Below are 17306 nucleotides of genomic sequence, written 5' to 3' on the forward strand. Positions count from 1 at the left end.
TACATACTGATTAATGATAATAAAACTGATTAAAATGATTATTAATGATTATTAATATTGATTAAGGGTAATCACTGATGACTGTTTCTTGACTGATGTCTGACTTTTTGTCTGCTATGCTCCTCCTCTCTGTGTCTTAGGCATGCCCTCTACTGATCACGCTATGTTAACCAAAAACCTGACTTTGTGGAATAAGCTGGTGTCTCTTGTGCTGTTTGCTATAGACGGGACATTCTTACTGTATTGATGTCTGTTTTGTAACACAATTTTCACTAATTCTGCTTCTACATTTTCCTCTGCTGGTGTTTTTGATGACGCCTTGCTGTCTCATCCTGCTCCCAGAGCACACATGCCTGCTGACACACACATGTGCTACTGTTACTGCCTCCGGGCAGCTAGACACAGAGAGGACCACACACTCTCAGAGCTATGGAGTTTCAGCGTTGTGATCTTAACTTTACACTATAAAATAGCACTCTAAATGATGACAATAGCTATAGAGTTTTGACACTGTGATCGTAACTTCTACCCTCTAAAATAATACTTTGAATGATGAACACTGTACTTAATGGAATGATGAATACAATTAATAACAACAATTCAGGCTGTAATGTTCTAAAATAATTTGTGACCCATCAGCTATAACAGTGAAATAGCCTACATTTTAAAGTTAATCATTAAACTGTAGGCTACAACAAACAAACAACATATTGAACACATTTGTATAATTATTAGGCCGATTGTAGAAAAAGAACATTTATTAGGCCTATGCTATGATAAAAGTTAAAAGCAAATTTTGCATAATGTGTTACTTTCTGCTACTGTCTGCTCTCCCTGGACCTCCGTTCGGCTAAACTATTCCCGTATTCCGCTCTGGACCTGCTCAGATCAGACTCTCACACTCTGTACTCTCAGCCTCTGTGCGGTCCAATCAGGTGATTCACTGGCACTGCCTCATCTCAAAATCTTTGTGTGTTCCCTATGCCACACAATCACCTCCTGCCATAGTTACACAAGCACACCCAACCTATGGCATATTTTCCCATATCTTTCCTCAATAACACAATAGGCCTACATGATGCTACATGATGTTCAGTCTTAATGTGTTTTATACAAAAGTAAATTAGTTTCTCCAACACTGCTCATCGAGGTGTGTGCATACGTGCGTGTATGTAATTAAAATCCTGTCCACCAACTAGCCTGCCTAATTTGACTGCAGCCTTGCGCTTTGAGTAATGAACTCATTTTCTAAACAATTGGATCAAATTGTTCATCACTACTGGACAGTATTTGCCGTAGGTTTATCAAAGCGAGGCTATCGAACCTGGTTTTTAATGGTAATTAAAATGTGTATGGTAATTATAACAGTCAGGAATATCACCATAGTTTATCATTAAACCGTAACCGTTTCATCCCTAATGTACGTGCATTATAATAACATGTGTGACATTTAATTTACACAATCTGTTACTTGTAAGTGGATCATATCTGTTTTATTCATAAAGGTGTGTGGTACCTTCCAGCAACTGATAAGACTAAGTATTTTAAAAATAGGGGACATAAACGGGTAATAACCATTATTAGTTCTGCTCCCCGCTCCAGAGCAACTTCTCCTCTGGTCAACTTCACCTCAGGTGTAACAAAAATACTTTACCTGTGATAATGGGGTTGATGCTTTACCTTAACAAGAACAATTAAGAAACTTCAAAAGCAGGATCTCCCATGAATATACATATGATATTCAAGTTTCTTCAGATGATTACTAATTCCCAACAATCTACTTTGACTTTGCAAACTTCTAGGTTACTGAACAGTGCTTAAAGGTGGTGTCACTGGTACTGTGGCACGGTGTGTTTTGAAATGACAGGTAAAATTACCCCTCCTCTTTTTTTAATTAAGTGAAAGCTGACTGAAACTACTGTGTCACTTACATGAATCATTCTGTAGTGTTACTGAGATGTGTGGTCATTTTATTCCTGCCAAGCACAGCATGGTCGCTAGAGAGTTATTATATTACGGTATCAATAGCTAACACAAGTAAAGTAGAATGAGTCGTCGGTATGTGATGTGTTCAAGAATGCACACCACAGAGAACGCTTCTGACTAAAACTGTATTTTCATATTTTCAACAGAAATTAAATGGGTTGCACCAGAGTGGGCTTTGTTTCATTCTTGCACACATAACGGTAAATATTAAAGTTTCTCCACTGAGGTTTCCTGTGTTTACTAAGTTAACACCACCCAAACAATCATCCACTGCACCATCTGGTATCAAATGGTGGCCAGCAGCTCACGTTTGACTATCTTTAAACGACTGGAAGTGGCAGAAGTTTACAATGGACATGAGGAATCTCTTCAATCACACAGAATCACTTTGTATAAAGTTCATTGATGAATTTATTTCAATAACTTGAACACTGAGGAACCAGAACTGAACCCAAAACCAGGATAAAAAGGTTCAGTGAAGGTGGTGTTAAAGGTGTGGAGGTGGATCAGTGTGTCAGAGGAGACTGTAGAAGGACAGAGAGCCAGCAGGACAGTCCACATACACTACTACTCTGTTAGAGACAGAGAAGAAGGATAAGGAGATGGGGGAGATGTACGTTTCTCTGTTATAGTGTTAAATGGTTTAACAACCACTACCAGTGCAGTCGAGTCTCCATGACTGATTAATCCATCCAAACACACAGTCTTCTCTGTCTCCTCTCCTGCTGATTCCTCTGTAACTCAATGATATATAAACTCTTCCTCTCAACTCGACTTCCCAACAACAGTGACCAGTCACATTATTTCTATACAGCATCTGTTTCCAGCAGTGAAACCTGTCTGGATGATCAGGATATGACTGATCCTCCTTCACACGTGTTGCCTTCCTGTTGTTGTCAGACAGTATGATCTCTCTGTTTACTGTGTTTGTGTCGAGTGTGAGTTCACAGGAATCTGATGAGAGAACGAGACACAATCCAGCTGCAGTTATTGATCTATCATCTGTTCACTGATTGGCACTTTGAATGAGTGATGTCACAGTCTGAAGATGGTTGAATGTGTGCTGCTTTGTTTTCATGAATCAAATGAAAAACACACTTAAACTTCTTCAGAACTGGGCCCTTTAACACAAAACGAGTTCAACATACCCAGGATATCTTTTCATTATCTGGCTTCACTAACCCTAACAATCAGGATCGGGCTAAGGGTCCCACAAAGCTGGTTATGAACTCGGTAAGTCTGTCCAAGGTTTCCTAATCCACACATGAACACATTCACATAAAAGAAGCGGTTAGCAGCAGATGAAGCCCGGTAAGAAGTGAACCATCATCATGGTACTGAAAACCCAGGATTAACCCTGAAGTTATCTGGATAAGCTCCAATCCGGCTTCGTGGTACAGGCCCCTCAAATGAGTTGTTTGTCGCCTTCAGCTGAAATATATAGTGCAAGATCATGTTAAGCTAAAGGAGTCGAATTTAGTATGGATGGTAGGGACATGTCCTGACCAATATTGAACGACTACTGAATTGTTCCTCACAAAAATTTGGATCCAGAAATTAAAATATAACCACTGTTGTCTGTCAGCATCTAGTCAATGTATTTGGTAAACAAATGTTAAAGCTCTAATTCTCTACTACAGCACCAATGTGTTTTTAAGTTTTGAAAGATTATGTCCTCCCATCTCATCCACCTCATAGGGCCTACTTTTTTCCAACGCACAGAGATTATATTTCTAAAAATTGACTAGTGGCAGATCTAGTGAGTTATTCAGACCATCAGGGGGAAGTGAGAATTATATAAAAGTATGTTATAGGGTGCTTCTCAAGTCTCTTATTTGTCCTTTTCTCGCTCCTCGATCGTCACTTGAATCGGAAGTTGTTGTCCCAAAGCTCTTATTTGAGCTCTGAAGAGCGAGGATCGAGGACCGAGGATCAATCTCTGATGAGCTATGAGCGAGGCTACACCAGTGAATCCTTCACGGAAGTCTTTTACTGACCGATACGCCCCCTTATTGGGTATCCATTATATTGATTAGACGCTGCAGCTGTTTAGGACTGATCTGATACATCACGACAGATAACATTAAACTCAAGTGTATCATTGCAAAGTCTTATATTTGATTTGTTTTATGATTCACTGTCTATGTAAAATCTGAGTTCATTGTAGGTCTGAACAACAGAAGCCCCACATACAACATTCTTCATTTATTAGAAAGATTTTTCTTTCTCCCATCAACTTGTATTATGGAGACAATTAAAGTCAGAGAGAGTCGGAGAGTCTGTCATCAAAAAACACGTTTTACATCATTTATCGTCATTTCTATTCAGTCACATGTGAGGCTGGTCATTCCTGTGTTTAGTCCAAATAGAAGACAATAAAAAATAGTAAACACTTAGCCTAAGGAGTTGGACAAGTCACTAAACTGCACTAAAGTCTAATGAAGCAAGCAAAGGAAAGTAAAGCCGCTCATATAAAAGAATGAAATGCCATTTCTCACTTAGATTTTAAAGTGATTAGTGCAACCCCCATCTGAAGAATCTATGTCTTATATTACATTTACATTTATTCATTTAGCTGACGCTTTTATCCAAAGCGACTTACAATTGCTATATATGTCAGAGGTCGCACGCCACTGGAGCAACAAGGGGTCAAGTGTCTTGTTCAGGGACACAATGGTGGATGGGTCACAATGGGAATTGAACCCCGGTCTCCCACACCAAAGGCAAGTATCTTATCTATAATAAAGATTAAATATATTGCAAGGGAGGCAAAAGTAGTCCTCAATAAGTCCCGCTGGACTTTAGGGGGGTCCATATCATTTCATCATTTCACCCAAAAACCTTTAATATCCACAACAAAACTTCTTTATAAAGTCTGATGTTAGACACTCCGGTCCAGCAGGTGGCAGCATACACTTTAACGGTAATTTGAAGTCTGTCCACAAAACCAATCAAGAAGAAGAGCAAGTGAACTTCCTGTGGCAAACATTGAAGCTCGGCCTCACAGTCGGAGCAGCTTCCATAGAGACCAAACTGTATTTTTCACGGAGCCCAAATGTCCAAATGTCCAGATAGAGCTGTCTGAATAGACTCTGTGCTGTTCCCTTTATCTGAACATGTTTAACATCTGAATTATCTCCCGGTGTCCTACGAAGCTAATGCAGTTAGCTTAGCTTGCTAGCTGGAAATAGACGGACCCGAACGTGAGTTATCAACACAGCGCGTGAGCTGTAACGGAGTGTGTCTGGAGGAAAAGCTGCTGTAAACATGTCTAAAGTCCAAACGCTGAGAGCTTTTGTCCAGCAGCGACTAAGTGCGGCTGCTGAAGAGATATTTGAGCTGTTTGAAAGAACGATAGCAGAGTACGAGGAGGAACTTTGTGGACAACGCAAACTACTGGACGCTGTTTTCAAGCCTGAAGTCCGGTTACACAGAGCAGGTTTGTGCACTTTACTGCTTATTCTCGCTATAAACTACCTTTACTGCAGTAAAAGTACTAATACCACTCTGTGAAAATACTCCACTGCGAGTGAAAGTCCTGCATTCAAACCTTCCTTCAGTAAAAGTATGTGAGTATTATCAGCAACATGTACTTACAGTATGACAGTAAACGTTGTCAGGTGCAGAAATGTATCGTCTCCGCTGAAAAGATGTTAATTTTGGGGGATAAAAAGTGAAATTTTTTTCACTGACTATTTGCATACCAACGACAGGAAGTGGAATGAAAAACTGTAATCTGCAAAATAACTAGTAACTAAAGCTGTAAAACAAATATAATGAAGTATAAGGAGCAGAAAATGAAAATAATCAAGTTAAGAACACGTACCTCATATTTGTACTGAAGTACTATGTAGGGTTACAACTAACAACAACTATTTTGACAGTCGAATAATCTATTGATTATTTAAAGGGATAATCAGTTATTCAGATTAGGAATCACAATTAATCAGCACCTGTTATTTAACTGTCAGCTTTTACATTTAGCTGGAAGTTGTTTACAACATGTGCTAATGAACATGAAAGATAATAAAATGAATAATTCATCTTTCCATCTTTATTTGTGTGTTTTGTATAGGGTAGGGCAGCTCTAACCAACACCTTTTATAATGAAAATAGATGCATGACGAAACGGGTTAGTGGGTCCTGTACAGAGCAGGGGGAACCGTAGCTGAGAGTCCAGAGTGAGAGAGTCTGATCCGAGCAGGTCCAGAGCAGAATCCGGGAATAGTTTAGCCAGGCGGGGGTCCAGGCGGAGCAGACAGATGAGCGGTATTTACGGTAGCGGAACAAAATCTAACACTATGCAAAATTAATTTTTATTATAGCTCTTCTACATTTGGCCTAATCTAATTATTTAAATGTGTTCATTGTGTTGTGTTTTGTTTGTGGTAGCCTGCAGTTTAGGCCTACTTATTAATTGTTATGATCTGTAATGAAGTTAAGCAATTGTAAAATGAATAAACGCCATAACGTCCACACTACTGCTGTCATCACTCAGTTTGAAGTTCTCCCACACAGCTGAGGGCTTTTTTTCATTGTCCCTTTGATGTGACCTGGAGCGTTACGTTCACTGCTGTCGTCGGAGGTTAGGAATAAAAAGACACATCAATAATCGAATCTCAAAATTGAAAATCGAATGTGTACCCAACGGTCGAATATTCGGATCCAGCCCTAGTGTCCACATCAACATAATGCCGCAATTGCAGTTACAAATGACAGAAAATCCTCTAAGTGCAAACGCTTGCTTGAAAACAGTATTTACCATGAAGACAGCGTCAAGTTTTGTTCAAAGCTGGAGGCAGGACCAAATTTGACAGAGGCATCTGCCTGTAATTCTCTAGGCAGAAAAAAAGTGGAATGGATGTTACTACATATAAGACACTTATGGACTTTGTATGATTTTATCAAGACATGAACATAAAACATATCACATCTAGAGAAAAATGATTTACCCTTCTCACACAGAAGCTCACATGTGTACATTATTTCATTCTTCGTGTACATTCTTAAACACTTTTCTATCTCCAGCTGAGAGATTTATCTGAACTCAGGAGTAGTGGGTTTAAATGCACATTTAACATGAGCATGGAGTCGCAGCTGCCTTGATTGCAGTCATTTTATGGTATTTCTGCTTTGACAAAATGCAAAGCAAATGATCTGCTTGTAGTAGGGCTGTCATTGGTAAGTCATTTCCACTACTGTCATTTATTGTGCCTCAACAGCACAGTAAGCGGTATTATTGTCATTTTTGTTGTGTTTTTACCAATGACTTCATGTATGATAAATGTAGAAATGCATATTAAGTGTATCTGTGGATCTCACCTTACTGCCCAGCAAAACACTGACTACAGCTTTGTGGTCTCAGCAAGCTACCTGCTGGGTGCTAGTCAGTTACATAAAATTGCCAAACAACTTAATTCCGGCAGTTTGACTATGTTTTTTTCACATGTAGCTATATCATTACCTTATGCGCATGTCTATCAATTACATTTTCATCACACAGCACACATGTGAAGAGCAAAGTGAGCTTCCGTATAATTTTAACAACTAACAGCTGCACTACAGTTAAGCTGAAGTTCAACAAAAAGCAACATGAAAAACAGTTATATGCATCCAACCTTCCACTCTTGTTATTGGGATGGCTTCAAATGAGGCTTAACGTTCCCACAATTTCACTCAACTGTCCCCATATAGTAACGTTACAACATTGCTCAGCCACATAAAACATGGCTTGAACCGTTACGCCCGTCATATTGCTTGTCGAATTTTTGAAGCATTCATTTATTAATTCAACATGCATTATAGTATCAAACAAGGTATAAACATTGTGACTGCCCTAACTTGTAGTTTAAGTTCGAGTGACTCATTTGTCTACACATTTAAGAAAGTAGTAGTGTCAGTGGTTTAAATGTTAACAGGAAGTTACAGTTTTCTTAAAATGTGTGTATGTATTTCATTATTCTCTACAGACGTCCAACTGCTGTTGGTGAGTAAAGAAGAGGTTCCCCCTGAGCAACAGCAGTGGAGCTCCAGTCTGGACCAGGAGGACCCACCAGGGCCCTCACACATTACTGAGGAACGGAGCCCGAATCTGGACCCGGAGGACCTACCAGAGTCCCCACACATTAAAGAGGAGTGGAATCCCAGTCTGGACCAGGAGGACCCACCAGAGCCCCAACACATTAAAGAGGAACAGGAGGACCTTTGGACGAGTCAGGAGGGAGAGCAGCTTCTAAAGCTGGAGGAGGCTGATGTCACCAAGTTCACATTCACTCCTGTCTCTGTGAAGAGTGAAGAAGATGATGAAGAGAAACCTCAGTCCTCACAGCTTCATCAAAGACTCACTGAACAGATAAAAACAGAATCTGATGGAGAGGACTGTGGAGGACTAGAACCAGCGATGAAATCAGAGCCAGATAAACATTTACAACCAGATACTGAGGATGAGACATCAAAATCTGATTCTGAGACTGATGTCAGCTGTGATTGGGAGGAGACCAGAGAAGCTCAGTCTGTTTCCATCCCTCTACAAAACAATGAAGTACCTGTAAGTGATGTGGAATGTTATACTGGAGAAACATCAAGTAGCTCTTTTGAATGCCTTACAAACTTAGGCCGAAAGCAACATTTACAGGAACAGACTGGAATCCAACCAGGAGAGAAACCATTTAGTTGCTCATTTTGTGGTAAAGGATACTTTGGGAAGAAATCCTTAATGTCTCATATGAGACTTCATTCAGAAGGACAATGTTTCAGCTGCCCAGTTTGTAAAAAAACTTTTCAACAGAAACGAGATGTTGTGAGGCACATGAGAGTCCACACTGGAGAGAAACCTTTCAGTTGTTCTGTTTGTGGTAAAAGATTCACACGAAGTTCAAGTTTGACTTCACACTTAAGGCTTCATACAGGAGAAAAACCTTTCAGCTGCTCAGTTTGTAAAAAAACTTTTCAACAGAGAGGAGATGTGGTGAAGCACATGAGAGTCCACACTGGGGAGAGACCCTTCAGTTGTTCTGTCTGTGGTAAAGGATTTGCACAAAGCTCAAGTTTGACCTCACACTTGAGGGTTCATACAGGAGAAAAACCTTTCAGCTGCTCAGTTTGTAAAAAATGTTTTCAAGGGAGAGGAGGTGTTGTGAAGCACATGAGAATCCACACAGGTGAGAAACAATTCAGTTGTTCTGTCTGTAGTAAAAGTTTCACACACAGCTCGAATTTGACCCGACACTTAAGAGTTCATAAAGGAGAAAACCTTTCACATGATCAGTTTGTTAAACAAGTTTCAAAAACAGATGACATTTTTCCCAAAACATGAGAATGTATACTGTAAGTAAGTAAACTTTATTTGTAAAATACTTTTCACAGACACGAGTCGCAGAATGCTTAACAGAAAACGTTAGCGTACAAGAAGTCTGTGAAGATTCTCGGTCATCCAGGTCATAGTTATCCAAAGAAGGTTGAAGTCAAAGGCAACTGGACTTGTTTGAAGATACTAGAAGATGTTACAGAGCCGAAAGGAACGAAAGGTCTTCTAGTATCTTCAATCAGGTCCAGTTGCCTTTGACTTAAACTTTCTTTGGATAACATACGGGAAGGAAAAACTAGATAAAATGAACCCCCCAAGCAATGTGAAGGGAAGTGAGCTAAAAACGCAGCACATAATAAAAATACATGATTTTACAATACTCAAACACACAGTATGTGGTGAAAGTACAAAGTAAATAAATATTATGTAATAAAATACACAAATAAATCCATTAGATGTAGACCTGGGGCATACCAGTTAACCAAACGAAAAGAATTTACTGGGGAGAAATGCTTTAGTAGTTCAGTCTGTGGTAAACGATTCACTGGCTTCATATTTTGAAAGAGCGAGAACAGTAGAAGTAAATGAAGCCATAAAGCTACTCGTTGAGCCGATTCCTTCCAGCAGGATTAAAGTACTCGGTGCAAGACTTTGCTCAACACCGGTCAGTTCAGAACTGTGACACAGACTTCATTTATTTTAATGATCAACTACAAATAATCCGGAAGAAATGAATAGATGATGAACATCTCCTTTCTACCAGCTCATTCCAGTCTGTAACGTTTTGTTTTCATCAGGAATCTTCCAGTGAATTAAAGAATATTTTGAATTGTTTCAGGTGTTATTTTAATTTTCTGTTAATTAATGTCAATCCATTGTAAAATGTCCCATTGTGTTTTGGTAAACAATTACAAGTTACTCAAATGTCTACTGCTATAATTTAAAGTGTGTTGATTTATGGATCAAAAGTCATTTATAGATTCTCTATAGCATTAACTGTAAATTATCCAACTGTAAATCATCATTATGAAGGAAGTGATTTGGAAATGTCCTGGAACCTGAAACAAGCAGTTTCTGTCTGTTTCCTCTGTCTAATGATGAGAAAAAAGGTCGTAGTCCACCCTGATGATCATATTAATAAACTCATCTAATTTTTTCTATAGTAACTTTTGTAGGCAATGTGATTCTGCTCGAGTGATAGTTGATTGCTGAGAGCTTTTGTTGATGAGGCAGAAGAAATCAAAAGACAATACCTCTGGTTCTGCTGCATCGATATGACCTGTCCATTGGGAGTCCTGTCCTCCAAAGGACAGAGTGAAAATGAATAGATGAAAATCCCAAGATAAATTTTGTAAGTTGTAGCGTGTTGCTCTGTTGCTGGTCTGATGAGAACTGTATGCACTCCCTCCCCCTGTGCCTTCCCTTTCCTGTCACCAAGTGTCCTAAGTAAAACTTCACAATATAATATGACATGCCAACAATAAAACAATAAATTATCTGATGAAATGGTTCACTGTCAGAATGATCCTTAGAAGGAAGAGAAGGCAGGCAGAGATTGGAACAGGGGGTTATAGGAGGAAAAACATGAGCAGCTCAAACTCTACTGAAACATGGAGATGTGTCTTTAAAACATGCTTAAAAGAGTTTCAATACTGAAATGAAACTGTATTACTGTAGGAGATGCTAATGAGGGGAAGCTGTTTCAGAAGGAAAACCTTCATATGGGACAGATGTCTTCAGGTCCTTTTGCACATGCTTAATTTTTCTCCAGCAAAACACTTGAGTCAAATGGAGTTCACTTTCATTTTACTTTAATTTCAAAACAGACTACAGATCAATCGTGTTGGTTCCAGAAACAACTGAACATGCCCAGTATATTCAGTAAATACAGTAAATTGTGGGGATTATTTGACCATAATCAAAACACAGAAGTCTCTGACGGGTTATGAAAGTAAAAACTGAATCGTATGCGATTATGCTTTTACCCACTTGATGGTGTCATTACACAAGAAACCTGTGGTTAGAGACAAAAACATGATTACTTTATCTGTTTACCACAGAGGACACCTGTCCCACAAAGCAGGATGTGAGGTTAGCGATGTAACTTATATTGATTGATCATTTGGAAAACGAAATAGTTATGGATCAAAAGTAATTTATAGATCATCTGTAGCATTACTTGTAAATGATCCAACTGTAAATCATCATCATGATGTAAGTGAAGCAAGATACTTGTAAATGTACAGTTTCTGGCTGTTTCATGTTTTTCTAATGATGAGAAAAAGGCTTATCTAATTGTATCTATAGTGACAACAGAGTGAAAGACTTTTGTAGCCTGTGGTGATATGATCCTAATGAAACCGATTGAAGCACCATATCCTTGTACTTGCCTACTCACTGCTATGAAATTTGTTTATATTTTTTATTTTGCTCCCAAGTCCGTTTTACACCGCCTGTCACAACTGTTAAACTAAATGCTTTTCATTTTTCTTATGTGAGGCTGGATATTATTAGCGTGTATTTTGGTATTCGAATTAAGTTTAACATTAATTAGTTTATTATTATTATTTAAGAACGTTTTATGACATGAATGGACTTCTCATTTCGTTGCTTTATAAAGCTAATTTAGAACACATTTTTACAGGAATAAATAACATTAATTACCAAAGTTAGTTTAGGACATCAATTAGAATGAATAATACTGACACATCATTATAATAACTGAGGAGGCTGTAAAACACTCATCCAAATAATATAATAATACAATAACGATATATCGGCCGATATAGATTGAAACATAAACAATAGATCCTTTAGATCAAAATCCTCATTTAACTGTCTAAATTATACTCTAACTTTAGTCTTAATATGATACTGCTATAATAAAGTCAGTAAACTGCTGTCTTTTCAATCCCACCTTTGTCATGTCTGATATTGTATGGTGTGTCCTGTATTGTCTAATAACTTTCATAAACGGAGCAAATGAAGAATCATGTGGATCAGCAGTGAGATCAGACAGACACAATCTGAAAGGCTATAATCTCTAATACTGGCAAGGTCAAGCTGATTAGCAACAAATTAGTACTTTATTCCATCTTTATATTTCTACATTTATTTATATCAATTGTATGCTTGTCTATGTGTAGCCCCTTACCACCTAAGCAAATTCCTCGTATGTGTAAAAAATAAAGCTCTTTCTGATTCTGATTAAATGTTCACGGCTTAATAACAGACATTACTAACCCCTTTAAACGTGCCTTCTTGAGAATGATCAGTTCAATAAAATGCTTTTCACATATACAAGTTGTACAAATCTTAGAATGTGTTTCAGACAGCTAAGGTTTTTCCTAAAATGCCTCACAGATTTTACAACAGTTGGTGTGAATGCACAAGAGGTACAAATGTGGATGGGGTCGGTCAGCAATGTTACCCCTAAACTATGAATCAAGTTACTTCAGCGCCGTTACGGGCCTGGACACTTTTATTGTGAAAATCAGAAAAGAAGTGGAAGCAGATGTACCTCCGATGCTAAAGCGGGTTCGTTACCGTGAGATGCAGCCGGAGTTCAGCAGCAGAGCCTGCATGTGAGGATAAACGTGTTTAAGTGGACTCTGTTTAAACTTTCGGGATGTTTCACCTCAGACTCATCTCCTGTTAGCCAAGAATGCTAAAGGAAGTTAGCTTGTTAGCAGGAAGTAGCCGGAGCCGGAGCTCGGCCTCACAGTCGGAGCAGCTTCCATAGAGACCAAACTGTATTTTTCACGGAGCCCAAATGTCCAAATGTCCAGATAGAGCTGTCTGAATAGACTCTGTGCTGTTCCCTTTATCTGAACATGTTTAACATCTGAATTATCTCCCGGTGTCCTACGAAGCTAATGCAGTTAGCTTAGCTTGCTAGCTGGAAACAGTCTGGAGGAAAAGCTGCTGTGAATTAGTAAAAATGTCTAAAGTGGAGAACGAGGAGGAACTTTGTGGACAACGCAAACTACTGGACGCTGTTTTCAAGCCTGGAGCAGGTTTGTGCACTTTACTGCTTATTCTCACTGTAAACTGCTGGAAACCAGCTCCACTATAATAAGAGAGGTAGTTTATTGTCATTTAAACAGCAGTGATGAATCAGTCAATGAAAACATGTTCATGAAAAGAAAATCACGCAGGTAAAAATGAGAATCTGAGACATAAAGACATAAAATAGTATAATATAATACTGTAGTCAGCCGGTGTACATTGGTCATAAACTGTCATGTAGACAGTAATGTGTATATGTGTTATGAAAACTGGTTATAGACAGTAGTGCACACAGGTAGTGCACATAAACTACACTGTGATGTTTAAATAGTATATAATTCCACCTAAATGTGTTTATACAGAGATGGAAACAGGGGCAAACCTTAAGGATTTTCCACATAGAGATGTAAAGTAATGGTAATAATATTTTAAGACAGTTTTGGGGCTTTTTGCCTTTTATTGGATAGCAACAGCTGAAGAGAGACAGAATTGAATTTATTTCAGGATAACCCCTTGAGATGTATCATCTCATTTTCAAGGGGGTCCTGCAGCATACATACATAGACACAAAATTAACCACACATATACAAACACAGACATATATACAAAACAAAAACTCGCTCACCTGCCCTTACCCCCACAATTGACATAGCACATATATTAAAGTATATTGACAAATAATCAGCCGAGTGCATTAAACAACCAATACATCATTTATCAATATGCACATCTCACATTGGAATGTTCAAAGAAAATCAAGATAAAGAGAATGAAGACAAAAAGAGTCATGTTCATATACATACTAATATATATTTTCTACATAAACAATTTATATGTAATACTACATTGGTATTCTTAATAACAAGAGCATGTAGTTTTAAGAAAAGAAAAAAGTGACGATTTGAATAAGCGAAATGTGGAAATAGATCTCAGGAAAAGAGGAAAGTTATTCCAGTCTTGAGGGGCCTTATATTGAAATGCTCTCCTACCAGCTACAGAAAACGACCTTGGTACCGTAAAATTTGTTGGACATTGGAGGTGTCTAAGTGGGTATGTCGAGTAATAAGGTATTAAGTGCTGTCTAAGGTATGCAGGACAATTGAAATAAACACATTTGAAGATAAACAGAATACAGTGGTAATCCCCTCGTGGTTTTGGTTGCAGCCAGTTTAATGAGTGATACATAAGACAATGATGAGTTTTAACTGGACAGTTTAGTATAAATCTGCAAAGGGAATTGAATACAACATTAAGAGGTCTAAGATTGGACTCAAAGGTATTAGTGTAGACTATGTCTGCATAATCAATGATTGGTATTACCAGTTGAGAAATAATTTTTTTTCTGACTTGCGTTGAAAAACAATTGATTGATCTGTACAGAGTGTTAAGACATCCATATACTTTCCTAATGATATTGTCAATGTATATCTGAAAGGTAAGGTTGGAATCAAGCCAAAGGCCCAAATATTTAAATTCCTCCACATTCTGCATAAGGGATCCATCTAAAAACTTTATTTCAAAACAAGAAGCACAACGGTGATTTTGTATTGTGGAAAACACCAGGGAGCAGGATTTCTTCATGTTCAACAGAAGTTAATTAATGAACAGCCACTGTTGTACTTTATCAAAGTCAGATTGAAGAGTTCCTTGAACTTGCAGCAAATCACGGTCAGAGGTATAGATGACAGTGTCATCAGCATAAAGCTCTAAATTACAATGAGAACAAACTTGTGCCAGGTCATTGATAAAGATCGAAAAGTAAGGGGCCTAAAATTGAGGAACATCTTTATCAACAATTAAATAGTATGACTGGAATCCTTGGTAAACAACACACTGACGTCTCTTATGCAAATAAGAATTAAACCAGAGCACAGCATGTTTATTCAAACCAATAGAGTAAAGCTTAATCAGTAGAAGGTAATGGTCAACCATACCGAAGGCCTTTGAGAGATCGATGAAAGCAGCACCAATGCAATGACCAATATCAAAACCCGAGAAGACATCATTTGTAAGTTTTAAGAGAGCAGTTGATGTACATCTGAAGCCAGATTGATGTGGAGATAAAATGTTATAATTATTAATGTACTCCGTGAGTTGGTTACAAATTAATTTCTCAAATATTTTAGCAACTGCACAAATGACAGAAATCGGGCGATAATTATTCACATTCGATTGGTCTCACTCTTGCAGCTGTCCAAATTTGTGGCACATTACAGGTAGTTAGTGATAGATTAAAAATATCTGCAACAGGAAACATCAATATATGAGCTGCAATTTTGATAAACTTGGCTTCAAGATCATCTGGTCCTGCACTGCGTTTTAATTTAAGGTCATGTAATACATTAAAGACATCAGTAGGCATGATCTTTTTAAATGGAAAAAGAGCCAGCAGGCATGGAAGAATTAGATGAACATGCCAAACCATCAGAGCAAACAGATTTTGAACTACAAAAGTGATGAGTAAAGGCATGAGCTATATGCAAGGGATCAGAAAAAATTTCATTATCCTTGCATATTTGTTTTACAGAAGTTTTTTTAATTTTTGTTAAGAAAGTTATTTAAGTGATTCCAGAATTGTCTAGGGTTGTTGAAATCATGGGAGAAACAGTCTCTGTAGTAATTAGATTTAGCATTCCTAGTTTCAGTTTGACATTTATTCAAAAACTGTCTATATATTGTCCCATCAGATTCATGTTTTGAGAAGCGATATTTAGCCCAAGCTTTATTCCTTTGTTTGAATAGTTTATTTTTACATTGCCTTATTGTGATATATTTATAGGGGGAACTCTGTAGTTTAATTTTCCAGATAAAGTATATTATAGAATGGTCACTAAAGCAGTCTGATAAAACTCCCAATTTGATAATCCTATCCAGATTGGAAACAAGAATCCACTCAAGCAAGGTAGAGGAACGGCCATCAACTCTCGTGGGTTCTGTAATTAGCTGAGTAAGGCCTACACTACCTAAAAGATTTCTATCACCTGAGGAAGTCCGATCCAACCAGTTATTATTAAAGTCACTATGATCAATTCATTGTGTCTGTCCAGATAATTAATAGTAGCCAAGATACCATTTAAGGAATCAGTGGGAGCAGAGGGAGGTCTGTAAATAGTTCCAATAGTAAGCTGTTTGTTTTCATGAAAGATGATATTGATAAAAAGACACTCAAAGTTAGTAGGCGCAACATTGGGAGAGACACACTCAGAGACCAGATTTATATCAACATAAGTAGCCACACCTCCTCTTGATGCCCTATCAGCTCTATCTAAATTATCAATTCCCACCTCATCATTAGTGATTTTGTTATGAAGCCATGATTCAGAAATAGTGATTATATTAGGTTTATGTAAAGCTGCTCATACCCTGAGAAGATCTATTTTTGTAGCAAGGTCATAGTTCTCCAACGACGGTTGAGGTCAAGGGCAACTGTAGGAACACTACAGGGGATGAGGAAAAGAAAGTCAAACGCAACAACATTGTGATTCCATACGTTTCTGGAGTATCAGAGAAACTCAGGAGGATTTTCAATAAACACAACATCCCTGTGTTTTTTAAACCCAAGAACACACTAAGACAGATGCTGGTCCACCCCAAAGACCGCACACCCAAACACAAGAAAAGCAATCTAGTGTATGCGATCCAATGCAGTGAGGAATGCACAGACCTGTATAGTGGGGAGACTAAACAACCACTACACAAACGCATGGCTCAACACAGAAGGGCCAACTCCTCAGGTCAAGACTCTGCAGTCTACTTAGATCTGAAGGATAAAGGACACTCGTTTGAGGATCATCAGGTGCACATTTTAGACAGAGAAGATGGATGGTTTGAAAGAGGTGTCAAAGAAGCCATCTACAACCGGTCTGAGAAGCCATCGCTGAACAGAGGAGGGGGTCTACGCCACCACTTATCCCCCACTTACAATGTGGTCCTTTCATCACTTCCCAGGAATCTGAACAAGCCTTTCCACTTGGCCTCAGGTGAAGATACCAACAACAGTTGTTCA

The 17306-nt window shown here is 38.3% G+C and overlaps 1 protein-coding gene across 1 annotated transcript; it reads left to right on the top strand.

Annotated features, from left to right (window-relative positions):
- Positions 1–4956: 4956 nt before the first annotated feature.
- On the top strand, positions 4957–14385 carry LOC123970659. The gene is made up of 3 exons (XM_046048855.1): positions 4957–5425; positions 7956–8537; positions 14348–14385. Exons 1-3 carry the CDS (start codon positions 5254–5256, stop codon positions 14383–14385), a joined length of 792 nt encoding a protein of 263 aa, XP_045904811.1. The 5' UTR covers positions 4957–5253.
- The last annotated feature ends 2921 nt before the right edge of the window (positions 14386–17306 follow it).

The sequence above is a fragment of the Micropterus dolomieu genome, linkage group LG01 (genome assembly GCF_021292245.1).
Source record: "Micropterus dolomieu isolate WLL.071019.BEF.003 ecotype Adirondacks linkage group LG01, ASM2129224v1, whole genome shotgun sequence".
NCBI classification, from domain to species: Eukaryota; Metazoa; Chordata; class Actinopteri; order Centrarchiformes; family Centrarchidae; genus Micropterus; species Micropterus dolomieu.

Coding starts and splice junctions, on each gene's coding strand:
- LOC123970659 (XM_046048855.1), top strand. CDS start 5,254: ATGTCTAAAGTCCAAACGCTGAGAGCTTTTGTCCAGCAGCGACTAAGT. Junction 5,426..7,955: donor AGTCCGGTTACACAGAGCAG/GTTTGTGCACTT, acceptor TATTCTCTACAG/ACGTCCAACTGCTGTTGGTG. Junction 8,538..14,347: donor AAACAATGAAGTACCTGTAA/GTGATGTGGAAT, acceptor GAGGTGTCTAAG/TGGGTATGTCGAGTAATAAG.